The following is a 27,346-nucleotide window of genomic DNA, read 5'->3' on the forward strand; positions in this document are numbered from 1 at the left end:
ATCAGGCAGTTTTCTCTTTTTTTTCTTTAGACTTATAGGTATAAATGTTCTTGGGCAAAAAGGCAGTAAGAGGAATGCATTTCCTTACAGTTTTGGGTACAAGTCAGAAATCCCTCTCTCTTGTATCCCTCGCCATTTCTCTAATTTTCCATCTTAATTTACGATTATATTTAATGTCCTATTTAGGGGTAATCTTAGCCTCTGTGTTCCATATAATGGCACTTCAACCACATAGCTGTATGTAACTACTCTCCAGATCTCGTTTACATATATGAAAAATTCAAGAGGCTGGTCAAGAGACATCAGGTTGAATCCAGTTTCTATGCGATACATAAATCTTTTTGTGTGTGTTACTCCATTTGTTCCCAGGCATTCTTTTTCCTGATAAATGGAAACCAGATTTATCAGGAAGATATATGACACTGGCTCTATTTCAAACAATTGCCTAATATCCCTTGGCAGCCATTGGAACCACACGTTGCCAACCAGCCTGTCATGTGGAGAGACCCTGGGGTGATTGGGAGGTATGCTTGAGGCTCAGATCCTTGTCCACCTAGGTAATGGGCGATGGCCTTGGCAGCAGCTGTGCACATCTGCATTATACAGCAAAAGAGTTCTCTTTCCCAACTCCCATTTGAATTGTGTATTTGACGCCTTAAATCTTGTGCCCAGTATGTATGTCCATACAGGTTGATCATTACCAGGCCTTTCGACTCCACTCTTCATTCCACACACATTTTTGGAGAGGATGCAGGGTGACTGATGCATAAAATGACTGGATTAGAATTGCCTGGTACCTTGTCAAGATTTTTTTTTTTAAGTCAGTCCTATTTTTTTTTTTTTTCATCATCTAAGCCTGTAAAAAACAAAAACAAAAAAAACAACTCTGGGATTTTAGCTTTATCCCCAAAGCACTTTCTTATTTCTGAAAGCGTTTAAATTTTGGAACATAAATGTATAAATCTATATTACTCGTTCTTGTGGATTTATGAAGGGCCAATCCTCTGATGTTGTTATGAGAAACTTTTGTTTTTCCTTTTGGAGCCCTTTTTCATTTTTGGATTCAATCTTCCATTTGGAACCGAAATTGCAGGAGCAGAGAAAATTAGACACAGCACTTGAGATCGGACTCTTGCTGTATGTGGCCGTGATTTCTGGATACCATTGTCTCACTTGGTGGTGTCTTCATTTATTCATTTATGAGTGTATTTACTTATTTCTTCACTCACTCATTCTAACAAACCTTGACCAATACATTTGGAACACTTTCTCTGGACCAGGCACAGAACTAGGAATGGGGATATAAGAGAGACCTAGGCTAGGAATGACTTGTTGCTCTGTGTGAGCAAATCCAAATATTAGATTCAGATTGAGACTATTTAATAAAAGGAATTATGCCTAAATAAGTTCGGTGTAGTTAAAAGGGGGCTTTGGGATCAGACAAATTGGGCGTGACGTCTTCCTGTTAATTTCACCCCTTGGAAGCTCTTCGGTTCTCCCTAAAACGCCAACAGGTCAGGATTGCTGTAGGAATTACAAAAGGAAATGTATGCGAAAATGTCTGGCAGTCAGTCAGTTTTATTTGTTAGTTTTGTACATTTGTTTGGCTGTAGACACCGACATGAATATTTTAAACTGATGCCAGTGCAATTTTGAAACTAAAAACGTGCCTCTTCCAGGGGTGTCCCTTCCAATGGTCTTTCTTTTTTTCATCCGTTTTAACTGAACAGGGAGTGGGTGCTTGAATGACCTCTTTGCCGTAGTGAGTTAAGAAAGGCTTTTTTTATTTTGTTTCGTTTTGTTTTTTTCCCCACACCCTGGGCATATAGGCGTTCCCAGGCTAGGGATCAAATCAGAGCTGTAGCTGCTGGCCTATTGCTTCAGCCACAGCAATACCAGATCCAAGATGCATCTTTGACCTACACCACAGCTCCCTCATGGCAATGCTGGAACCCTAACCCCCTAAGCGAGGCCAGGGATCAAACCTGCATCCTCATGGGTACTAGTCAGATTTGTTCCTGCTGAGCCATGACAGGAACTCCAAGAAGGGCTATTTTTGCAGTTAGTGGACTTCTCTGGGACCCGCTTAAATGCAAAGATCACTAATAGCACAGAGGTCTCAATGTTTTGAGAACTAAACTGAAATCAGTCACTTTATCCTCCCAACCAATAGGTCATTCTGACACGTTCTATCAGTTTCTTAACCTAACAGTGTGTGTGTGTGTGTGTGTGTGTGTGTGTGTGTGTGTGTGCGTGCGCCACTCTTGAAAACACTCCTGCTCCTGCAATTAAATTCAAGAAGAATTGAGTGTCTTCCAGATGCCAGATCCTGTACTAGCTTCTGGGAGACAGTAGGATGACTGAAGAATGACCTCTTTCATGGATTTCTTGCAGATAACTCACAAGGCAGGGGGAAGAGTGTGCTGGCTATTCAAACGGTATTTCAGAGCATCCCTGACATTGCCCCCTTGGACTTCGCAGATCCTCCAATAAACCAGTTCAGTTTTGTTCCTTCATCTGAATCTTTCCGTTTGGTATTTGGTCTTTGCCCTTCGCTCTTCTTGCTGTTCCCCATCTGCAGATGCCACTGGTAAGATTCATCTCAAACTATGAGGTTAAGATTTGGATTCAGCTGTGAAACATGCCTTCTGCAAACTGTGGCTACACCAAAGTGAATGCTAAATTACCATAAAAGGATGTGGGATATTTTGAATGAGACAGCCTCTTTTTTTTTTTTTTGTCCTTTTAGTGTGGCACCAGCGGCCCAAGGGGTTGAATCTGAGCTACAGCTGTCAGCCTACACCATGTCCACAGCCACGTGGGATCCCAGCCGCATCTGTGACCTACACCACAGCTCACAGCCATGCTGGATCCCTGGCCCTCTGAGCAAGGCCAGGGATCGAACCTGCATCCTCATGGATACTAGTCAGGTTTGTGACCGCTGAGCCATGATGGGAACTCTGAGCCAGGATCTTCATTTGCTTCTCTCTATTCATCATTCTTGGTAAGGGATAGCTCCTTTCGAAGGCAGGGAATATGTTGTTACATTAATGACTTATCCATCTCCAAGAACAGTCTAGAATTTCCAGTATTCCTTTCCTTTATCCTATTCCCCTCATCGTGAGAAGCAGACGTTTAGAAAAGGGATCAGTCACATCATCGGCGTGAATGAGTAATGATGTCCCCTTCTGCTCACTCATTCACACAGACGCATGGGATATGCGCAGAAAGTGGAGAGAGAGGGACAGAGGAGGTGACCGCACCAAGCATAAATACAAGCTCGTTGCTCTTTACCTATTGAACATTTGCTCCGTGCCAAGCACTTTAAGAGCCTTATCTCTAATCCTCCTATCAATCTTGCAAAGTGGATTTTTCTGTCTGTAATATATGCGGGAGAAGACAGACTCTCCTCAGAGAGCAAAAGTGATTAGCTCATGATCACAGAGCTGGTAGGTACCTCTTTCAAACCTTGCTCAGCCTGATTCTAAAACCTGTTCCTTTTTATTATAACTAGGATTTTCAAACTCTGTTTCCTGCAAGTTGCCTCAGGGAGTTCAATACATTTCATTTACGCATATATAAAACTAGCTAGAAAAACATTAAAATGCACTCACTCTAGAGACCCCTGACATGTTCTTGCAATTTCTGACAGATAGCTTTTTAAATAAATAAGTGTTTTTGAACCGTAACGCCTCAGCATTTTCTGATTTGATATTGCTGGTATCTGTTGGCATAGTTTGGAAAGGCAACATGGGTTTCCTAGGTAGAGGATGAAAGGTTGACAATTCCTGGCTTATGGTTTACGGTGCTCTTTTACCAAGGGGTATGTTGCGTAACGCAGAGCAAATGCAGTAAGGACTATGGAAACATGCATGACACAACACACGTGTCACACCGTGAACATGAACGACACACCACGGTCACGTGGGTTGGTAGGGGCAGGGCTGTAGAGGAAGGCAAGGGTCGACCGAATTTGTTTTTCATTGCGGCTTCTCAAATATTGCCCGTGTACTTGCCAGAACCGATTGTTTGCTAGCTGGGCAGCTGTATTCTTTTTGTCCCTCATTCTCCAATCCTCTTTAGGGAAGATCGTATTTCCGTCAGATGGGGTTCATGCGGACAAGATCGCAGTTTCCAACGCCTTTGTGGACTTGGCTCCACTCAAATTCAAGATTGAATCAGGCCCTCCTAACTTTGACCCTTGGTCCCAGGAAAGCAACCTGGTTTTGAAGAGAAACCTGAAAGGTGTTACCTTCAGACGTGAAGAGCCATCCCTACTTTCTTTTCAGAGCAGCATACAATTTTTTGGAAACTCAGATCTCAAAATGAGTTCACTTGGAAGCACTATATCCTCAGACTTCCTTTCAGAGGCTCTGGGGTTGTACAAACAGCTTTAGCTATTTATTCATGTCTTGGGAGTCAAGTTCAAGAGTATTTTCAGGGAGAGGCCTTGGGACAGGTAATTAGACTGACTGTTTGCCTTTACCTCAAACTTTTAGGTGGAACTGAGGCTGCAGTGCGTGACCGCGAAGGGCCTCCCACTCCAGCTCTAAAATGATGTAACTCTAATCCAAATTCTTTCTTGCGAAGCTTGATTTTAACAAAAAAATCACTGCTGATTTTTCCCGCTGTTTCTTACATTGCAAATCACTTCCTAGTATGTCTCCGAAGATTGGGCAGCTGTATTTTAGCTTTCTTTTGCCATCAGACATGGTATCTCTATAAGGGGAGGCAGCTTCTTTTTATAGATGTGGCAGCACAGGCTATCTGAAGTTAAGTGATTTGTGCAACTCATATGTGAACTATGTAGGGCCCAGCGCTGAAGACGGCAGCAGGCGTCTTTCTGCAAACAGGACACAGTACTCAAGAATCAAGAACTTTATCCCTTCTGTCTTATGGTGCTAGGCTTTTCAGTGTGTGTGTGTGTGTGTGTGTGTGTGTGTCAGTGTTTGAGTTCAGAGATTGTGGAGAATTCAGCTTTGTGCCTAGCACTGTGCTGGACACAACATAGCTACTTAGTAAATCAGTGTGGATGGATGAAAGGCTACCAGGGACACATCCTTGTCTGGTTGGTTACTTTTGAACCATGATAACATTGATGATTCAGGTCCTCCTTCCGCCACCCGTTCCCCCACCAAAGCCTGAAATCTCCCTAGGACTGGTATCATTTATAACAAGCAGTGATCTTTACCTGACACTGCATAGTGGGAAGAGCAAAGACTTCGGAGGTAGAACTGAATTTCAGTCTCTGGGCATCTTTCGTAACCTCTTTATGCCTCAGCCTGAGTTTAATAACGACAAGTATGGCTGCTTCTCCCACTATCACAAGGACTGCTGGCATTTACTAAGTGCTCACCTAGAGCTGGGATATGTGCTAGGGGGTCCTGCATGCGGATCAGTCTTTAATCTGCCCAGCACCCCGAGAGGCAGGTCTTCTCATTATTTCCATGTTACCCTGGCTCAGAGACATCGAATCTCCTGTCCAATGTTACACCACCACTCAGGGAGGGCTGGGAGAGGGGCAGTGACTGCTGAGAGGACTCAAGGGCTGGCCCTTCATAAACGGCAGCTATTAAGGAGATGGTGATAATGCAGGAGTCCTTGGGGGCATGTAACCCAGTGAGTGCTCGGCATCTTAGTAGGAGGAAGTTTATGAGATCAATTCCCTCCCTGACAACAAAGGCAGTCAGCATAAAAGCTACCTCTGCTTGAGTGGAAGCTCAAGGATGTGTTAGGGGTGTGGGTGTGGGAGATGATCACATTATTCCCAAATTAAAACTGTCCTTTCGAGGATGTAGTCTTCAACATTCATAGCTACGGGGATGTGTGGAAGTGGGGAACAGGAAACAGAAGCTGAGACACACTTTATCAATCCCACAGTTTATCCATGGTGTGTCTCGATGTGCTCTAGGCTTGACTATTACAAGCGCAGAGTGGAACATTCTTCCTTGCTCTTCCCTAGAGGGAAACCCATTGCTGTGTGTTCAGCCCTCGGCTGAGCGTCGCATCCTACAAAGCTTCAGCAGAGAGCTGCCAGAAGAGAATAACCCTCTAGGTGTTATCTGCTGACACGAAGGACAGGAAGACACCTACAGCCCAGACAGACCTGGCTTCTTGCCTCTTGTTCAGGCACCAAACAGCCAGGCTTACTGTCAACCTCCCTGAGACGCCCTGAGACACACTCGCTTACTCCAGCACTATTTATATCTCTCTACATGGCAAACAGCTTTGTTTCCTGCAAGCCTCTTATCTGTTTAATCTCACTTCTCAATCCTTTGCATCCCTGAGACTAAAGGAACAACAAAGGGGGGCTGATCAGAGGATGTTCGCCTAGAGTCTACAGATTCCAACACGAATAAGCTTCAGGCCAATCTTGAAGGAAACCCCTGACCTCTCAAAAGTGAGAGATCAACACCCTCTCAATTTCTTGAGGCTCCAGGTAGATGCAAAAGTACTAAAGAGGGCTAGCAAATAGTTGCTCCAGTTTGAATAGTTTATTATAATAAATTAACATTTTTAGCACAAAACGCTGGACAGCCATACAAGTGTGCAAAGCCTAAGATATTTACAGTGTTTATTGAAAAATGGGAATTCAGAGTGCATGTCAGGTGTAGCCCACCCACAGTTCACAAAGTGAAGGTCATCTGGTGAATGCTTTCTTTATTTTTTTTCAGTCCTCCTCAGGGTGTTTCTCTTTGAGTGTGTGTGTGTGACCTCATTTCAAAAAGAGTCAACATTTGCGGAGTGCTGGGAAGGGGAGTCCCTGGCCACGTGATCTCCCTGGCTCCTCTCATTCCTCAGTTCTTCCTCAGAGGTTCTGCCCTGGACATGGAACGCAAACTTTTATGCTTGTGTATTCATCTCCTAGATTTTCTAAGATTCTCCAAGCAGCCCTTTCCCCCAAAACCTTAAGTACGACTGGTCTCAAAAATATCCTAACCTATGAAACCCAGATCAATGAACAGAGCTCCTCATTTTTGAAATTTAGAACACTCTTCTTTTAAATTGTAAGGATATTTTAGCCTTGCAATTTCACTTATTACTAACAATTCTTTTCAATGACTTGCTGTTTTTTTTTTGAAATGCATAACAGGAGTTCCTGTCGTGCCTCAGTGGTTGACGAATCTGACTAGGAACCATGCGGTTGCAGGTTCAATCCCTGGCCTTGCTCAGTGGGTTAAGGATCCAGCATTGCTGTGAGCCGTGGTGTAGGTCGCAGACGCAGCTCGGATCCCACGTTGCTGTGGCTGTGGTGTAGGCCAGTGGCTACAGCTCCGATTAGACCCCTAGCCTGGGAATCTCCATATGCCACAGGAGCGGCCCAAGAAATGGCATAAAGACAAAAAAAAAAAAAAAAAAAAAAAAAAGAAATGCGAAATAAACATGTGTTTCTTTATTTGCCGCCTTTCCATCTTTATTCTAGAATCCATAATGTTAAAAACAAAACATTGATGGTACTGAATAGGCAATGATCTGAACCCTACCCTCATGCTCCACAGCTGTGTGGCCCTGTGGAAAAGCTTTCCCTCTCTGGTACTCAGCCTCTGTAGCTCTAAGAGGAGATGGTGATTCCATTTCTCAAGTTCCTTTTAGCTTTATAGGACCATGGTTTTTTTTCTTCCTCTCATGCTTTACTTCCTGCCAAATTGCCCCTCAAATATTTTAATAGCCCATCTCCAAAGTCATTGTCATGGCATACTGCCCTACTCCGTTAGATATTAAACAATTGGCTTTTAACTGTGAACAAATTCGGTACTTAAGCATAAATTCAAACTTATTTATACCCTGGATCTGATGGCAAATAACTGTTTACTTTGTAATTTTGATGAACAGAACCTTTCAGGTAAAACTCAAATCACTATAAAAAAAACTTTAAAATAAAGGAAAACTCTAACTTTGGGCTCAAGTAGGTTGCCAGATACACATCTGCAGTGATAGCATAGGGACACTAGATGGCGATATGAGTGCACCAAATAATAAACATTTCCTTGACTGGTCCAGCGTTAAAATCCCAGTGATTAAGGCCAGAACAGGTTAATATATTAGTTAAAGAAACAAAGTCAACTATAATTAGGTGTTAGAGTGTTAGCTAATACTCTGAATGTGTTCAGTAACCTGATACTTAGTGAAAGAAAAGAGTGTTAAATTAGAAATTAATTTACATGACTGCTGAGTCTACGTTCAAGCTAATTCTTGGGGCAAGAGTTGGCAATAAACATGTGTGTCCCATAAAATGGATCTAATTCATACTTTCCTGTCCACTTTTGGTTTTGGGGTTTTTTTAATAGCAGTTGTTTGGAATGGAGTGTGCCTCACATATATTATTCATCGACAAAGTACTATATTCTCATTAGGAATGTGAGTCCTAAGACATTGGTGTTTTAAAGGGGAAATGGCTGACTTACTGTAAGCTGTTGGCTGGGCCATTATTGACTGGCAGGATCAACTGGAAGCACTTTGTTAGTGGATTAGGTTGCCCTGGAAATGCCTTTCTGAAAGTCTAATGATGCACTTAAGGGAACCCTCTGGGACAGGAGTAAAATGTCTCTTAGCAGGCGTGTCTTCCACCAGAGTCCTCTTGGGATGAAATGGGAGGGGGCCGGCCACATCCAAAGAGATGCTCAGTAAGGAAACAACCCCGGAAAAAGGTTGCAGGTAACAATTTCTTACATGGAAGCGAAGATAACGCCTTACTGACAGGAACTCTGAGTTTTCTGAAGGTACCAGCGCTTCGTGTATTCCTTTGAAAGAGCACCATTAATTCCAGAGATTGCATGTGTGCATGGGTGTATATATTCATTTACTAAATGCTTATTTATTTGCTGGGGTAGGGGTGGCGGAGGGATGGAGAAGGAAAAGACAAGAGAGCGCAACTGAGAGAATATGGTTTGATCCTCTCTGATTGGAGAAAAAAAAAAAGCCCTTCTGTAGGTTGAACATCGGGGTCACTGGGTGTTTTGTTGCTGTTGTTTGTTTGTTTTCTTAAACAAGCTTTAGAGGGGGAAATTTGCCCTTCGGCAGAAATTCAGTGCACGTGCGCAAAGGGGTTGTTGGGGGTTTTTTGTTAATGAAAAATCGCTGTGTTTATCTCACCACTGGGTGAAGGGGCTGTTTCCGGCGGCTGGGGGTGGCGGTGGAGGTCTAAAGACAAGAAAAAGGGCAAAGCAAAGGAAACTCCAGACTCGCGGGCAGGACGGGAGGGAAGTGGCTAGGCAGCGCTGGTCCCCGCCCCAAGCCCCAGCGCGCCCCGGGAGTCGCGTGCCCACGGCCAGAGCGCGGCGTTCCCGTGCAGTCCTGGCGACCTGTCACCGGGGAGGACGTGACTCGGAGCTGCCTCCGCTTCCTCCAAGCCATATTCCTTTAAGATGATGTAATAGTCATTTCCCTGGATGGTTTCTTGCCTGCACTGCTGAAACAACAGCATCCTAACTGCACTGGGAACTGTGGAACCACCCAGAGCCGCCGCCGCCGCCGAGAAGCCGGAGCCCGAGCCCCCCGACCGCATCTCTGCGCAGCGGCGGCTGCCGGCTCCCACCTGGCTGGGAACATGGGAGTCCGCTTGCCCTTGCCGGCAGGTGGGGTGACTACCTGGCACCCCAGCAGGGCACATCTGTCTTTCTTTCTGCTTCTGGGCTTTCTGCAAAGCTTCTAAGTCCCAGTACCTCTTGCAACTCTCTTCTGTTTTAAGGATTCTTTCCAAAGGTTGGATTTTTTTTTTTCTGCCCCTGGAGAGGCTGTGGTTGAATATTTTTCTCTGCTTTGCTTTTTCAATCCAACCACCTCTCATCACGGTTTAACTTTTTTGTGACTTGTTTTAACTTGAGATCGGGAGTGGATATCTACATACATATACACAAATATACATTTATATAAATATTTATATATATATATAATAATTATTATTTTCTAAGAGCACATCTCTCTGGCACTTTTCATTGATACCTCTGTCCTTTCTCTCTTTGGGATTTGACAAGCTCCAGACTGTGTGTGGCTGTGGATTTGGACGGCTTCGCAAATGGGTATTTCTTCACAAGAACTGTGTTTCCAGCATTCGCTAAGGTAAGTTCCCAGGCTTATTGCTCTCCCTCTCTAGCCAGAAGAAGAAGAAAAAAAAAAATCCCCTTTTAGAAGTTGAAAAATGCATATTCCTTTTTAATGCTGAAATAAAAATGGAGATGTTTTTAATACTGAAATGCTGGAGACAGAGGAATATGAATAGATAGGTAGACACAAAATAGCTTGAGAGAAGCTATGGCTTAGTTGAAGAATGGCTGAAATCAGTAGTTCCAGGGCTGCTTATGTAAAATAATCTCTCCCTCCCTCCCCCCCTGCTTTCCTCCCTCCCTCCCTCTCTTTCTCCTCCTTTTTTTTTTTTTTTTTTTTTCTTTTTCTGACTCATGCTGGGTTTGAGGAAATAATTTTCTCTCTTTTCCTTCAGACAGACCTCTCAGTAACTGGGGACCTGGCCTGCCCTGCCTACTGAGCTTGGGGGAAGATCAGGTGGAGATGAGTTGATTATATTCCATGAAGTAATAGCTCCTCACCTGCCAGGGTTTAAACTACTTTTGCAGCATCGCTTCACCTGTGGACTCTTTGAAATTTTGCTTTCTTGGGAAAAAAAAAACAAAAACAAAAAACCGGGGTAAGAGGAGGTTGTTTTGAACAAGTTAGCGTCTTTTCCCTCCCTTCCAAGTTGATACAAAGGAGCAGGCTGTGACTCCATTGGATTTTGCACCTTCACATCAAAATAGGAGAAGAAAAGAGGGACCATGGCTCTGAGTGGAAACTGTGGTCGTTATTATGCTCGAGAACAGGGGGCTGCAGTTCCCAACTCCTTCCCTGAGGTCGTGGAGCTGAATGTTGGGGGTCAGGTTTATTTCACTCGCCATTCCACACTAATAAGCATCCCTCATTCCCTCCTGTGGAAAATGTTTTCCCCGAAGAGAGACACAGCTAACGATCTGGCCAAGGACTCCAAGGGAAGGGTTTTCATTGACAGAGATGGATTCTTGTTCCGTTATATTCTGGACTATCTCAGGGACAGGCAGGTGGTCCTGCCTGATCACTTTCCAGAAAGGGGAAGGCTGAAAAGGGAAGCGGAGTACTTCCAGCTCCCAGACTTGGTCAAACTCCTGACCCCCGACGAAGTCAAGCAAAGCCCAGATGAATTCTGCCATAGTGACTTTGAAGATGCCTCCCAAGGCAGCGACACGAGGCTCTGCCCCCCTTCCTCCCTGCTCCCTGCCGACCGCAAGTGGGGTTTCATCACTGTCGGTTACAGGGGGTCCTGCACCATGGGCAGAGAGGGGCAGACAGACGCCAAGTTTCGGAGAGTTCCCCGGATTTTGGTTTGTGGAAGGATTTCCTTGGCAAAGGAGGTCTTTGGAGAAACTTTGAATGAGAGCAGAGACCCCGACCGAGCCCCAGAAAGATACACCTCCAGATTTTATCTCAAATTCAAGCATCTGGAAAGGGCTTTTGATATGTTGTCAGAGTGTGGATTCCACATGGTGGCCTGTAACTCCTCAGTGACAGCATCTTTCGTCAACCAATATACAGATGACAAGATCTGGTCAAGTTACACTGAGTACGTCTTCTACCGTAAGTGCAAAGGGTTCTTCTTGTTTTTCATGTGTGTGGATTCCCTGGACAGATATGTGTGGTCTGCATGTTCAGTGAATGTCTAAGGAACACTATTTTGAGGTTTGTTTTAACTCTCGTGGTATGGCTAGAGGATTAGCGGTTATAATCAGTTCTCATGTCTTACCTAAGGCAACTTTGGTTTTTCCAATAAAGTCAAAGGACATTTGAAGGCTTCAGAAATCACAAGGTGCATGTAATGTTGGCATAGGTGGAATGAAGATAAACACCTACGTCTGTTTGCCACGTACAAAATTGTGAAGACAAGGTGATGATTAGAACTTGGCTCTTGGTCCACAGGACGTTGGTAGAGTCAGAGCAGCTGAAGTGCTACAGCCTCTTTTTGTAAATCTGAACTTGGGGGTCTCTTAGGCTGGTTGTTGAAGGCTGGCTTTCAAAAGGGGCGTTGAAAACACAAATGGATGCTGCTCTGAGTGAAGTGATCTTGGCTAGATGGCAGTATAGACTGACGAAAGACCCCTCCCCCGACCCCAAGTCTGAAATTTGCTTTTGCTTTTACAGGCTTTACAGATTTGTGATTTGATTCCTTAGAGGTCTGTACTGAGGCTTGAGTTGCACACTGCAGACTTAATTAAGCAGAGCTTCATTTAGGATTCCCTTAAACGGAAAGAATCCTTGAGAATTGTCCTTCATGTGCAATCATCTGCAGACAGCAGAGGTGATAGCATCACCGACATCAAAGGAAACCAGAAGGGAGAAAAGGGAGGGAACCCTTGTACGGAAGCTCCACAAGCGAGCGTTTTTTTGAGATCAGTCCGTTGGGTGAAATGATGGTTTACTGTGGAGAATGCCTTATTTTAAGAAATGGTATTATTTTAAATAAACTGTAAGCTGGGGATCACTGAAGGGAGAACAGGAAATGAGTCTGTAAAGTTGACTCCTTGATGGATGGCTGATTTTCAACAGGTCTGGAAGTTGGGTGAAGTGAAGTCCATAGGAAGTATGTTTCCAGTTTTTCTCCATTCTTATTTTAAGGCAGATCTATACCCTTTGAGATTCAAATATCAATGACTATCTTGGACTGATTTTTGCCTGCAGTTGTGTTTATTCATTTGGAGATGGTGCTGGAAACTTTGGTGACAAGGCCTGTGGGAAGCCCAGTTGTCCTGTCCTGCACTGTCACACGTGTGGGTTTTAGAAGTGAAGACCCGTGAATTGTATGGAAAGAACAGCGTATGGAGGATAATGAAATCAGCTCTCCGTTTAGTAGCATTCTCATGGGTCTAACAAGCATTATTTGGTCCAGTACCCCTATCTGCGGCCTTGATGTAGAATGTATACTTTTCTCTGTGTTGGAACTTAGTTGTCAGATTCTTTCTTCCTTCTGGTGAATTTTCCACCCGTGTAGAGATAAGACTTTAGCTTTCTAGCCTTCTATAAAGGAATCTGACATTATCTGTGATCCTGTAAAACAAATGTCTTTTAACTTTTGGGAAAAAAATGGATCTTAGTGTTTAAATCTAGATTTGTGCTATTTACCTTATTCTCTAATTTCTAATATTTAGAACAGCCTCTTAAGAAGCTTCGGTCAAATACAAGAAAACCTACCAGCCATACCCCCTCAAAATGAGCACACTAGATTTCTGACCCCTTGCTCATCTAAGTGAGACCCCGACCTGAGTGTATTTGTCTACTAGCTCTGTGACATTTCTGTGCTCATTAAAGATTCATCTGTGTAACACTGTGTCCTCCTTAGATTGCTCTGGACAAACTCTGTTCTCTGATCATATAATTGCCTCCTTCTTGGCTGAGAGGTTGCCAAGGAGCAGTTTGCCCTCCATCACTCCATGGACAGGCTCGCTCAAGTACACAGCACCTTCGTATTGCACAGCACATATATTGCTTGTGATACGCTTGCCTTTTGTACCTTGTGGCCAGAAGTGTTAATTAACTCTTCCTCTATCTTAGGACCAATAAGACGGACAGCTGGCTTTCCAGGGTACGTAACAGCTTCCGTGCAGCTGCTTAGCCATAATTATTTAATTAGAAGCTGCCAACAGTGCCTATATAAGCATTAATTCATCAAGTTGTTGTGCTCAGGTTAATGGGCCAGAACTATGGGAGGTGCTCTAAAGCAGGGAGTTGACTGTGTGCGGAGATGTTCCAAGCCCTGCCAACCAACCAGTCGTGAGCCCTGAGCCACTGCATGCATTGCAGAGGGCTTGGAGCACAGGAGCCACCTCCTGCCTGCCAGATCCTACCTAAGGGGCAGTGTGTGTCTCTAGGAGCACCTCCCCCATCCTCAAAAACCAACCAACAGAAAAGGTGCTCTTTGCAGGGAAACCGAATGTCCTTCTAGGTTATAAAAATATCTATAGGGAGTTCCCGTCGTGGCGCAGTGGTTAACGAATCCGACTAGGAACCATGAGGTTGCGGGTTCGGTCCCTGCCCTTGCTCAGTGGGTTAAGGATCCGGCGTTGCTGTGAGCTGTGGTGTAGGTTGCAGACGCGGCTCGGATCCCGCGTTGCTGTGGCTCTGGCGTAGGCCAGTGGCTGCAGCTCCGATTCGACCCCTAGCCTGGGAACCTCCATATGCCGCGGGAGCGGCCCAAAGAAATAGAAAAAAAAATAAATAAATAAAAATAAAAAAAATAAGAATATCTATAGATAAAGATACAGACATGTAGTGACAAACTTCTTGGAGCCAAGGAATTAACTCCAGGCAATCCGACTTCTGAAAACCAAGGGATGAGGCAGAGTTACTCTGCCTGGATCTGTATCATAGTAAAAAAATGAGCAGCAGAAAGTGAATACATTGCATGTGGTGATTCATAGTCATGCGGAGAAACCCCTTCTTCCTCTTTTCCTAATTTTCTTCCAGATTTTCCAAGGCGAAACTGGGAGGCTTGTCACTTATTAACAGGTTAAATTCTTAACTCATTGAATCTTCATGTAGCCCTGGAATTGATCATCAAAGTCAGATTGTTTTAATTGAGGTAGTTTAGTACATGTGAAACAATGCCAGCAGGTGTTGGTGTGTGTTTAACAGGGAGGTGAGAAATACGTTTGTCTGCATTGCTCACATGCCAAAATACGGTGTGTGAGAGATACTATAGATTATGAATCACTTATCAGCAACCAAGAAAACGAGTGACAGAGGACCATAGAAAAGAAATGACTGTCCTAAATTTGCCTCACAAAGTATTTTAATTGTTTTCATTTAAGACGAGAAGGCACTGGAGTTCCCGTCCTGGCGCAGTGGTTAACAAATCCAACTAGGAACCATGAGGTTGTGGGTTCGATCCCTGGCCTCGCTCAGTCAGTTAAGGATCCAGCTTTGATGTGAGCTGTGGTGTAGGTCGCAGACGCGGCTCGGATCCCGCGTTGCTGTGGCTCTGGCATAGGCCAGCGGCTACAGCTCCGATTAGATCCCTAGCCTGGGAACCCCCATATGCCGCGGGAGCAGCCCTAGAAAAGGCAAAAAGACAAAACAAAAACAAAAACGAGAAGGCACTTTGCCTCCTTTTCTACCTGACTAGGTAATTACCTCTCTTTTCAAATGTTACATGGAAGGCAGTATCATAGCTATCAGAGGGTACCTTCTTGATTCATCGCTAGATGAAATGGGAGTTAAGTAATCTGGAAAAAAGAAGTTCAGATATTAAACCAGATACTCAACGGCTCGTTCATGTAGGAACAAAAGCAGAGGTGCCTGGAGATAAATGAACCTCTCATTTAGCGCCCTCTTCCAAGGCCCTGGAGAGTAAAAGTTGGTTTTGGTTGCAGAGATTATGTCCGTTTCCTTATTCCTACTCGTGGGTTACTTCAGACAAGTGCCTAAAAGCATGCAGATTCAAAGGCATTTGCCTCTAATAGAACTGTGATCCATGATCACAAGCAAGGAGTTGAGTTCATAAGACCCAAAACATAAACCCTGAGTTGTGTAAGGTACAGATAGAGACACTGGTTCATCACCTTTTCAACAGATTACTTCTCGCACAAGCATTTTAATCTTTTTTCCTTTAGTTGTTTCCCTTAAATTTAAAAGGTTGTTTTCTACAAAAGTCTATAAATTGCTTTATGCATACAGTATTTATCTTCAAGGTGGTTGATTGGAATGGAATGTTGGAGAAAAGTAGATCAGGAAATGAGTTCTCATTTAGAATTCAGCTGCATGGAGTTCCCCGCTGTACTGCAACAGAATGCATCAGTGATGTCTGCAGCACTGGGATGCAGGTTCAATCCCTGGCCAGGCACAGTGGGTTAAGGATCTGGTGTTGCCACAGCATAGGTTGCAACTGCAGCTTGGCTCTGATCCCTGACCCGGAAACTGCATGTGCCAAGGGGCAGCCAAAAAGGAAAAAAAAAAAAAAAAAAAGAATTCACCTGCATGACCTTCGTTTGGGAAGCTGTGGTAGTTCGGCCATTGCGAATAACTTACCCAACATTAATTTTTAAAGCTTCAATAAGAGGGTGTGTTTTTATAGGAAAATAAGTGGGAAAGTATCTATCTTGAAATGACTTTCAATCTTTTTTTCCTGGTTCTTTGAAAGTCACCAGTGACAACTACAATTTTTCATTGCCCATAGAAATATGATGTTGTACCTTCAAAATGAAGCCACAGGAGTTCCCGTCGTGGCGCAGTGGTTAATGAATCCGACTAGGAACCATGAGGTTGTGGGTTCGGTCCCTGCCCTTGCTCAGTGGGTTAACGACCCGGCGTTGCCATGGGCTGTGGTGTAGGTTGCAGACGTGGCTCAGATCCCGCGTTGCTGTGGCTCTGGTGTAGGCTGGCAGCTACAGCTCCGATTAGACCCCTAGCCTGGGAACCTCCATATGCCGCGGGAGCGGCCCAAGAAATAGCCAAAAAAAACCCCAAAAAAACAAAATGAAGCCACAGAACAGTGAGGTCCAAGCTGCGAAGGTGTGGTCTTTACCACAACCCCCTCTCCTCTTTCTGTGATAGCCTTTCCATCTCTCTCTCTTCCTCTTTGTCATTTAGTCATTCCTGCTTTCAAGTTCTTTCTCTCCATGCTGTAATCAAGACTTGGCAGTAAAAATTCTGCTCTGTCATTATGCTTAGAATACTTTCAAGGCATAGTGTTACTTTTTTCAGAGGTTTTTGTGCAGAAGAAACCTTTCAATAGTTGTGGATCAGGTGACTTTGTCTCCCAAAGGGAGTATTCTTGAGACTTGAACCTTAATTTGTAATTTAAATATATATCACAATCTAAGTATAAGGCTTCATCATGAAGTCAGTTTAGACCCCTGCTTGGGCAGGTGCTGCTGCTGATGGTGATGATAATGGACAAGGGCAACAGATATAATTTTTCTTATGTCTTTAAGATGCTGTGCTCTGACCTTTGGCCTCAACGTAGCAGTGATATGTTCGTAAAATATTCTATTGTGCTGTTTTCACTTTCATGCCAGACAAGATGTGTTACCTGAACCTTCCTTGTAGGAGATGATGCCAGGATTTTCTTCTTAGGTCTCTAGCATTCCTGAATGAATTTGGCAGCAAGAGAAGTGTCAGCATGTGGGCAGAAAGGGGGAGACCTCTATTATTGACCCAAAGTGCCTCAATATGTTTTATATGTGTGTGAGTGTGTGCACGTGTACATAGAACTAGAAAGAGAAGACCACGTGTTTCTGACAGCCTAATGAGCCTTGGATCTCATCAGAGGAATTCGAAATGGAAATAGCTGAGAATGTGCCACAGAGCTCCATTGGGAGCTCCCCCAAACACAGGTCACGGAGAGACGTCACTGTGCATCAGAGAGAGAGCCAGTCCGATGCACAGAAAACAGTTCTTCAGAAGTGGAGAAGTGATGCTCAGTTCCTGCATCCTAGCTGATTGTTGCTCTTTTTCTTTGGTCTTTGCTAAAGCGTTCCTCAAATACTGCATTTTTTTGGCAAGTCAGCTAAAACATTTTAGTACAGAAATTTTCAAATGCATCCAAATGTAGAGATACTCAGCTCCAGAAATTACAATGATTGTTACAAGACTAATCTTGTTTCATACGTATTCCTACCTACTTTCTCTTCTGTCTGCACTGGATTGTTTTGTCTTTTTTTTTTTTTTTAGGGCCACACCCGAGGCATATGGAGGTTCCCAGGCTAGGGGTTGAATTGGAGCTACAGCTGCCAGCCTATACCAGAGTCACAGCAATGTGGGATCCGAGCCACACCTGCGACCTACACCACAGCTCATAGCAACGCTGGATCCTTAACCCACTGAGCGAAGCCAGGGATCGAACCAGAAACCTCATGGTTCCTAGTCAGATTCATTTCCACTGCGCCATGACGGGAACTCCCGCACATTTCCGACACCAATCATTCCCTTCATCCACAAACACCCTACCACATGTTTCTAACATAAAATGAATTATAACACCATAATACAGTTATCTCATACAAAATGAATAATTGGTTAATGTCTTCCTCTATCTAGTCGGTGTCCCAACTTCTTTGGTTTTCACACAGTATTTTTTTTAGGTTGACTTGTTTGGATTAGGCATCAAATGAGGTCTATGTGTTATCTTTGATTGCTATTTCTTTTCTCTCTCAAAATTAAAAAAAATTATTGGATGTGACATATCTTAAATCTCCTTTCATCTCTCCCTCCCTGCCTCCATCCTTTTCTCTTGCTCCCTCCCATTTTCTCTCTCTCCCTCTCTTTCTTCTCTTTTCTTACTCAGTTTTGGTTTGGTTGTTTGAAGAAACCAGCTTATTTGTCATGTCCGATGTCTGTCATTCTGGGTTTTCTTCACCATCTCTCTGATCTCCGTGATGTCATTAACACATTTTTGCGCCCCTGTCATTTCTGTATATTTGTTAGAACTGAACACCAGTGTTGATAAGGCCTGATCAGATTCTAGTTCAGAATTTCTTGAAAGAAGTCTTCAACAAGCATTGATATGTTCATTTTTAACGTGCTTTGACAGATTGAAGGGCTCTGTGCTTTGGAGGCAACAGAAGGACATCTTGTTATTGTTAGTTTTTTTCAAAATTATCAGGTAGACAAATAGCAATTGGGATCTAGTCTCTTCATAATAGCAACTGGGATTTGTTCTTTCCTCAGGCAAACTGATTCTGATAATAGTGCAAGCAATGAAAGAGACCCCTACTTTTCTGTCCAGTCATTCAAGAATGATCTAATATTCCACTACTGTTTGTGTCATTATCATCAGGAGTGCAGTGAACCTGCCAACATGTGCACTGGCTCCTATTGACTGGGAGGAAGAATCGTTTTGAGTGGGAAAGTTTGCCTCCTGGCTATTCTAATTTTGTGTTTTTGGATTCTATCAACTGCACTGACCCTCCACTGAACTCATTGTATATGCTTCCCAAACCTCTTTTCTCCTTGTGTTCCTTGCCTCAGTAAATGGCTTCATCAGCTGCCCAGGTGCCAGGGAAGATGAAAACTCCGGTGATTCTTCTTCTTTCTCCCTAACCCCTTCTCCAGCTTCCAAGACCTATCGCTTCTTTTCCTTCATTTTCTTTCCATCTCTGCTGATGCTACTCTGGCCCAGGCCACCAGCACTGCTTTTCTAGTTTATTGCAAAGAAATTTTAATTGCCCTCCCCACCCACATCTGGTGTTGTCCCCTTTGGGTCTGTTCTTTCGCAAAAAGGGTGAGATTTCTAAACTGTGAACCTAACCATGGAACTCTTAACAAGAGTCACAGTGTTCCATGAAACAACTTCTCCTTCTGTTGCCCTTTGCATTTTTAACCTCAGTGGTATCCCATTTCTTTCAGTTCCTGAATGATCTTGTACACTTGCTTTTTCAGGTGTTTTGGGGTTTCGCCTTTTTTTTTTTTTTTGGTGGGGGGGCTATACCTGTGGTATATGGAAGTTCTCAGGCTAGGGGTCGAATCGGAGCTGATCGGCCAGCCCACACTGCAGCCACAGCAACTCGGCATCTGCGCCGTGTCTGTGACCTACACCACAGCTCATGGCAATGCCAGATCTTTCACCCACTGAGTGAGGCCAGGGATTGAACCCTTGTCCTCGTGAATATATCAGGTTTGTTATCACTGAGCCATGATGGGAACTCTGCTTCTTCAGCTTTTTTTTAAGATCTTATTTTTTTCTGTTATAGTTGATTTGCAATGTTCTGTCAATTTTTTGGCCCAGCAAAGTGGCCCAGTTATATATATCACACATTCTTTTTCTCACTTTATTCTCCATCATGTTCCATCACAAGTGACTAGATATAGTTCCCTGTGCTATACAGCAGAATCTCATTGCTTATCTACTCCAAAAGCAGTAGTTTGCCTCTACTAACCCCAAACTCCCAGTCTATCCCACTCCCCCAGCCCTTGGCAACCACAAGTCTGTTCTCCAAGTCCATTAATTTGTTTCTTTTCTGTAGATAGGTTCTTTTGTGCTATATGTTAGATTCCGGATATAAGTGATACATACAGAATTTGTCTTTCTCTTTCTGACTTACTTCACTTAGTATGAGAATCTCTAGTTCCATCCATGTTGCTGCAAGTGGCATTATTTTGTTCCTTTTTAATGGCTGAGTAGTATTCCCTTGTGTATGTATACCACATCTTCTTACTCCATTCATCTGCCGATGGACATTCAGGTTGTTTCATATCTTGGCTACTGTGAATAGTGCTGCAGTGAACACAGAGGTGTGTGTATCTTTTTCAATGAAAGTTGTGTCTGGATATATGCCCAGGAGTGGGATTTCTGGGTCATATGGTAGCTCTGTATTGAGTTTTCTGAGGAACCTCCATACTGTTCTCCATAGTTTTGTACATGATGTTCCTTCTGCCTGGAAATTTGCCTCCACCTGCTTTGATGAACTAAGTACTTAGGTGCCAATCTAGAGGTTACTTTTTCCGGAGCCTTTCGAGCTCTCCATATCTAGGTGAGGCACCTCTTGTCTTTTACCCATAGGACCCTATTCTCCTTTACCATGTCACCAATGATTCTGTATCATACTTGCTTATTTAACTATTTCTCTAACATTAGGCTGCAAGCCCTGTGCAGATAGCTGTGTGGGTCACATTCGTCATGATACCTGGCACAGAACCTGACCAAAAATGAGGAAACTCCATAAATTCTTCTTAAAGAAGGAAGCTAAATGCCCACGGCAGGGTTCTGTTAAGGTCATAGGTGCCAGTGTCTTGACTATGACCTTATCTCTAAACAGAGGAGCTGGAGAGAGCCATGATGGTGTGATTGGTAAGAATGATGACATTTCCTAGGTTTTACTGAGATCTTCAGGCCCGGGGCTAAGCACTTTACAAACAAACTGGGATTCTCCCCGAAAGATGCTTTGCTCTTATCTCCTGCGCAGAGATTGTAGCACCAGGGAACTGAGAAAAACACTTACCAGCAGCAGCTTTCCTGTGATTTCCTTTTAGTGGGTCCACCCAAGCAGGAGCAGATTAAAGCCAGGGTGGGGCCAGGGTTTAAGCAACAACCCAAGGAGGCCTTGTGATTCAAAAAAGTACTGAGAAGATGGCCTCAATAGAACAGCTCCCGTAGCTAGGTGCCTTCCCGATCTTCCTAGGTAGGGCTAGAGGACTCCACTTCCTGCTTTCCTTCCTTCCCAGAAACGTTAGTGATTGATCTTTCCTTAATCAGAGGCAACATGACACAGTGGCTCAGAGCCTGGGGCTTGGTGCCCAGACTGCTGGGGTTTGAATCCCTCACTGTTGATTTCCGGCCAAAGTGCCTCTGTTTCCTCACCGGGACATGGAGACGGTAACAGCGGTATTTGCCTCATAGGGTTGTCAGCAGGATCAAGGGGGCTACTGTATATAAAGGGCTGTGGCCGCCCCCTGGCACCCAGGCGGTGCTGTGGAAATGTTAATAAATAATTACACGGACCTCTGGGAGTTCGGGCACGGCAAGATACAGCTGCGTCCTATAAATAACTTACCTGATTCTGTCAAAGTTCCTCCTGGGAAATCTGTCCAGTCTGTTGATTCTATGCTAAAAACAAAAACACCTAGAAGTGCCTTTTAAAGAAGAAATTCAAGCTGTTTATTTTAACCGAATCTGAATGCGCATAAACGTAAACCCTTCAAAGAACTCCGATTCCAGGAAGTCTTTTCTCCAGCCTGGCTATTCCGTAATGGACATCATTCATAATGGCTTTTCTCCCTACCTCATTTTCAACTTGTGGTTTTTCCGAAGCTAGGCTAATATGCGGTAGAATTGAAAATTAAGAATACAATTTAAATTATATATTCAGTCACTGCAGAATTAGAATAACCTTTTCTGCATCTTGGCCTAGAGAGTATTCTCCTTGGTGGAGACGGAAAGTGGTTATTGAGTACACCCCTGACAAAGAGACCATTTCAACGGCTCCAGAAATGCAAACAAGACATTTTGCTTCACACTGTGTGTCGCTGTGCTGTGTGACTTTAAAAGGAAATGAGCTCTAATGGGGGCCATTACTGTATGACCCACTGAAAAGCTGCCCCACGTAAAGAATTTCATATTTTCCTGCTTTTATTCCATCAGTCGCATTCCAAAGCAGGAAGTTCTTGTCATTCCCACACCCCATGTACAACGACCTTTGATTCTGAGCGTGTAATGTGATGGTGAACTAGTTACACTGATGGAAATAGGAGGCGACCCATTCTTTTCCCTGTAACCTGGCGCACACTTAAGAGGCGTTCACTGTGTTGTATATTGTGTCGTAGACAATGTGTAATCTGTGGATCGGTGCTGCTAGGCCACTGCCTCCAGGAAAGGAGGGCGAGGCTCTGGCCATGGTGGCGTCTCTGCGAAGGGAGCTGCAGAGCAGAGACATTCTCAGGACCCGGATGGGGAAAGGGGGTGCGTGGCTGTTAGGGTGTGGCAGAGGCATAAAATCAAAACCCAGGGAATACTTGAGACTTGGAGACGTGTTGCAGAGCCCTTAGCAGACAAGGAGCCAGCTGACAATGTGAAGCACATCGAGCCCTCGTCAGGCATCAGGGCTCATTTTCTTGCACAGTTAAGCATTCAGTTGTGTCAGGTGGAGAAACTTTCCTGTGGGCACATGCCTGCAAATTTACCCTGCCGCACAAATGGAAAATAGGATTCTGTGTTCATTAGGTTGCTTTCTTGCCATCTAGGTGAATTTTTTTTCTCTTTAAACAGAGGGATACCTGTGTGGAGTTGTACATGGTGCTGAACTGCGGTGAAAGAGCATGCTATTTGTTCCTTGGACAACGGCAGGGTTGCTTGGCTTTTCTGGATAGATGCTCCTGAGACCTGGAGCAGTAATGACTAACGATAGAGTGCATGATACGTTCAACCTTTTCTAGGCCCTTTCCAGGCCACTGGATGCTCAGGCATGTAAATGTTTATTTGTTTTGAAAGATGTGGTTGCTTCACACTTAGGAGGACTTGTCTGATAAATGGGGAACACCAGGCTTCTCTCATGGCCGCGTTGTGAGAATTAAGCCAAGGCCATGTCGTCTCATTTGCCTGTCTCATTCATATTCAGTCACTTCTCTAGGCTCTTTCTGTTTGTCTTACAAATAGATGTGTTTGGACTTGGAAGAAGAAACTGAAAGAGTACCGATCTGCTGAGCTGATCTTGCCCACTCTCAAAGCAAAAGCTTCATCTCTGCGTGTCTCTCTGGACGAGGGCTGCACACGCTTCAGGACCTTGGAGAAAGGAAAGATGTAGCCCCTGGCACGTCCCCAGGGTCCCCTTGGTGTGCTCACCCCTCGCCCCCTTGTGAAGGCCCTGGTCCCTCCTCAGTGCTGTCGCACGGCCCTTTGACAGTTCTGACAGTAGCCTGGCCTGTTTCTCACCTCAAGTCACTGCCCTTGGGAACTCTTCCTCCCCCTCACCTCTCTGGGTCAGGCTTTAATGGGTGTTCCTAGGAAAGGCCCTCTGTCACCATCCCAGCAGAATTCCCCAGTGTCTTCTCCTCGTTCTCTGTTCATCACTATGTTTCCATCCTAGCACTGTTCATGTATAAATATTTGCTCAATTTACTTGTTTATTTTTTCTCTCTCTACACTGTACGCTTCATGGGGGCAGGAGCTAGGACCTCTGTCCTGTTCACGTGTATCCGTAGCATCTAGGTCAGTGCCTGGTGCATAGTAGGCCCTCAATAGGTTATTTTTTTCTCTATCCTCCCTACCCCACCAAAATTATAATAGTGGGATTTCCAGAGTTCCTGTCGTGGCGCAGTGGTTAACGAATCCGACTAGGAACCATGAGGTTGTGGGTTCGGTCCCTGCCCTTGCTCAGTGGGTTAACGATCCGGCGTTGCCGTGAGCTGTGGTGTAGATTGCAGATGCGGCTCAGATCCCTCGTTGCTGTGGCTCTGGCGTAGGCCAGGGGCTACAGCTCCGATTCAACCCCTAGCCTGGGAACTTCCATATGCCGCGGGAGCGGCCCAAGAAATAGCAAAAAGACAAAAAAAAAAAAAGAAGATAATAATAATAGTGGGATTTCCTATTAGTGTGAAGGCAGCTGACTATATCTCTATATATTATATACACACACACAAATATACCTACATATGTGTATGCATACATGTATAGGTACACACATAAATATTATATCCTATAATATATATCTTCTCTCTGGCCAGAGTACTAGAAACAAATGGGAGACACAGAGAAGGGCAAATAAAACCCTGAAAGAGAGGGTAAAAGATGTGGACGGAAGTGGGGAAACTGGTTCTGCTACGTCACTCACCCTCTCGCACCCTTAGGTGCCTCAGTTGTATAACAGATCTCGTGGAACTTTTAGGACACTGAGTAGCAAACAGTATGGCATCTGTACAGGGACTGTGTTGCTTGATTGCATGTCTGCTGTTCAGGCGGATTTTATCTTCACTTGAGTGAACATCTAGAGAACATCTTAAGGAGAGGTACCTGCACCCGAGAAGAGAGAGCTTGAATCCGCTCATTTAGAACAGTGTCAGAGCATGTTGGGTGCCGGTGGTCCAGAGAAGATGGGCTTCAGTGGAACCGCAGCACCAGCAGTATCATTATGTCAGACTGAGCAGCGTAGAATCAAAGATATGTCAGGTCTCTTTTGATCTCCTCTACTGGTGTCGTGATCTTGCACGTAGGGTATGAAGGTACCGGCTAAATAGATAACAGCAAATCCCTTATTGAAGCCCCGTAAACTGCAATGCTGGATGGGAGCATGACGCTTATCTTTTACACTAGGAAAAGTACCAGCCTGATTTATAAAATCAGAGCATCCTGGGAGGTAGGGGCATCTCAGGCTTTCTCGAGGATTCGGTTTCCTCTCTGAGCCTCCAGGCTTTAAATGCAGGTCTTGGTAGAAGCCCCCACACAGAATCTTTTAAAGAGACAGTGTTTGGGTGATGTGGGAATTGGGTATAAGATGGTCTTTCCAAGTCCCCTTTCTTCCCTTTTTTTTTTTTTTTTTTTTTTTTTTTGTGGTGGCCTTTGGGACGATTTCAGGAAATCTGGGGCTCAGCGTAGCTCTTTGAAAACTCTAATCCAGACAGTCCAAACATACGGTGAATTTCGGTCTTTGGAAAGATTAGCTTTTTACATTTTCGGTCAGGTTCTTAGCTGTGTCGTCCTTTCTGCTTTTAACATTTGCATTGACTTACGTTTAGTTCTCAGGAGAAGTCTAAATGAAGGATGGGCTGGGAAAGGCAATGTAGAAAAAGAGTAAAAGCGAATTAATTCACCTCTGCTTTGGGGCTCTTATAAAGTTACCTTAATTATCCACTTTACATATTTTTGTAACAACATAGACCATAGCAGTTGAAAGAAAGCATGGAAAATCGTCATTACTGTGGACTTGGATGCTTTCACCTAGAGGTCTGGAATTACTTTCTATATTGTGCATAAAGCCTGAGGTTAGTCTATTATTTTATTAATGTACATTTCCTCTAAAAGAGCTTAAGGGACTGTGGTAAAATCTCTGGTGGAGATGGTGCTTTCTGTCCTAACATGAAGAATTAATTGTAAACAAAAAAATCTATTTTGAGGGTGTTTGCAAATAATCCCTCATACCAGCAATAATCTTCTGTATAAAGACAGCAGGAACACTTTCTTTTTATCATAGCTATATTTTCATATTGTTTATAGTCTGTGATTTGCCTTGGTAATTTGCTTCCTTTTATGGGAAAACAAGTTTTCTTCCAAACAACCAGATGCAATGTAATCAAATAATTGCTGTCTTAATTTGCTACGGAAGTCCCCCTGAGCAGACAGAAATAAAATATAGGTATGCAGTGGCATATATATAAATTCTGAGATGCTAACCATAGCCATAGCTATCTTCTATGCCTGAACTCCCTGTCAGGTATCAGGTCAAGTGCTTCTCCTTTAATCCTCATGAAAACTCTACAGTAAGAAACTCAGGCTTAGAGAGGTTTTAACTTACTCAAGGTCACTCTTGGTGGCTGCTTCAGAACTGCTGTATGGACAGAACATGGTAGCGTTAAGTTTGAGCAGAGTTCCTGCACTCATGCCAGGAATGAAGGTGAGGGTGAATTAATGGAGATCAAGGGTGGTTGATGGGGCTGAACTTTAATATAATTCTCTCTACCCCAGAGACCCAAGTTACTGCCCTGTGAGCTCATAATCGCCACCAGCACAATTCACATTCCAATGGCCTTGACCCCAGTTCTGGCACTCTCAGCTTTCAGGCAACACCACGGCAATACCAGATGGCGGTCCTATCTTTTTGGAATTGCCGAAAGCATCTCTTTAAAGGAACAGACTCCCAAGATTAAGTGAGAAGCCCACATGCAGTGTCCAGCAGGGGGTGGGGTGGCAGAGGTGCTGGGCAGAGCTGATTTCCCTTCTCTCTTCCCTTTAAATTTCAAGCCTTCATGAACACAAGTTTCCCTTGATACAGCTTGAAAAAAATTAAACCAGATTGGACTGAAATCTGCAAATCTGTCCTCAGTTACCCACACAAAACTTATGGGATACAATCTCTTCTCCCAGAAACTCCTACACAGCATTATTTTTAAGAATTTGATTTCTAAGGTACCACAGATATGAAAAGGCGCAAGATTTCATAGTACAGAAAGATGTCAAAAACAATTTAAATGGAGTAGGAAAAAATTTATCCTTGTCTTCCTCATCCACTCCACCAAATACCTAAGCTAAATAAATTAATTAACAAGCATATGCCTTTCAAAATAAAAATACAAAGGCATATCTGCAAGTTCTGGTTCTTGAATCTGTAGCAAACCAGAGCTAAGTGAGATAGGCTGATGCAAGATGAATCTAGATGCTCTGACAGGCATTCCTGTTCTCCAGATAAAAGGCACATTGAAGCACGAACCTATGACTAACCTGACATTCCATCTGCATCATCTAGTACACTGAAAAGGAGCTTTTCTTTTACTAGCTCAGTCTTTAATTCCAGGAGAGTTCCTTAAGAATATGATGCCTTGGTGTAACTGCTTCATGTTACTGGCAGCGTTCTATTACCTTAGAAATCTAGACGTATATAACAGCAAGGGTACAAACGAAAACTAAAAAGAAAAATTGGTTCTCGGTATTAAAACCAATTGAGCCTCACAATGCCTTCTCTTTCTGAATCTTGATGAAAGTCCTAAAATCCTAGGTATGAGCAAGGATAGCCTTTTGCTTTTCCCCTTTTGTTTTTGGTTTTTCTTCATTTAACTGTTTACTTTTTTCTGAAATTATAGATGCCATTAATTGAGTGCACATCACATGGCACACATTATGATAAGTGCTCTGTAGTTGTTACCGTGTTCTCTTTCCAGAAAAGCTGTAGGAGGGGAGGATCATTTTCTCAAC

The 27,346-nt window shown here is 43.8% G+C and overlaps 1 protein-coding gene and 1 long non-coding RNA gene across 8 annotated transcripts in view; one reads left to right on the plus strand and one right to left on the minus strand.

Moving 5' to 3' along the window:
• Positions 1 to 27,346, plus strand: part of KCTD16 (potassium channel tetramerization domain containing 16) — a 304,030-nt gene that overhangs the window by 27,328 nt on the left and 249,356 nt on the right. For 3 of the 7 annotated variants that reach the window (XR_014838963.1, XM_021084952.2, XM_085014915.1), the window contains exons 1-3: positions 9,289 to 9,575; positions 9,975 to 10,059; positions 10,439 to 11,601. Coding sequence is in view for 6 of the 7 variants with exons in the window: in XM_021084952.2 (XP_020940611.1) it covers positions 10,770 to 11,601 (832 nt within the window). In the remaining variant the exon portion in view is untranslated. Of the gene's footprint in view, positions 1 to 2,749; positions 3,005 to 8,188; positions 8,721 to 9,288; positions 9,703 to 9,974; positions 10,060 to 10,438; positions 14,253 to 27,346 lie in introns of those variants that run through there. The other 4 variants (XM_085014914.1, XM_085014916.1, XM_021084953.2 and 1 more) reach the window with 4 other exon arrangements.
• Positions 21,584 to 26,166, minus strand: LOC110259529 (uncharacterized). Its single transcript, XR_014838972.1, has 3 exons — positions 25,953 to 26,166; positions 24,276 to 25,206; positions 21,584 to 23,227 (listed from the first exon to the last, which is right to left on the minus strand). It is a non-coding gene; the product is annotated as an uncharacterized LOC110259529 (long non-coding RNA).

This window comes from Sus scrofa, chromosome 2, assembly GCF_054392235.1.
Source record: "Sus scrofa isolate SSC_HxYL_T2T_F1_AM1 chromosome 2, Sscrofa_HxYL_maternal_Yorkshire_Landrace_v2.0, whole genome shotgun sequence".
NCBI lineage: Eukaryota > Metazoa > Chordata > Mammalia > Artiodactyla > Suidae > Sus > Sus scrofa.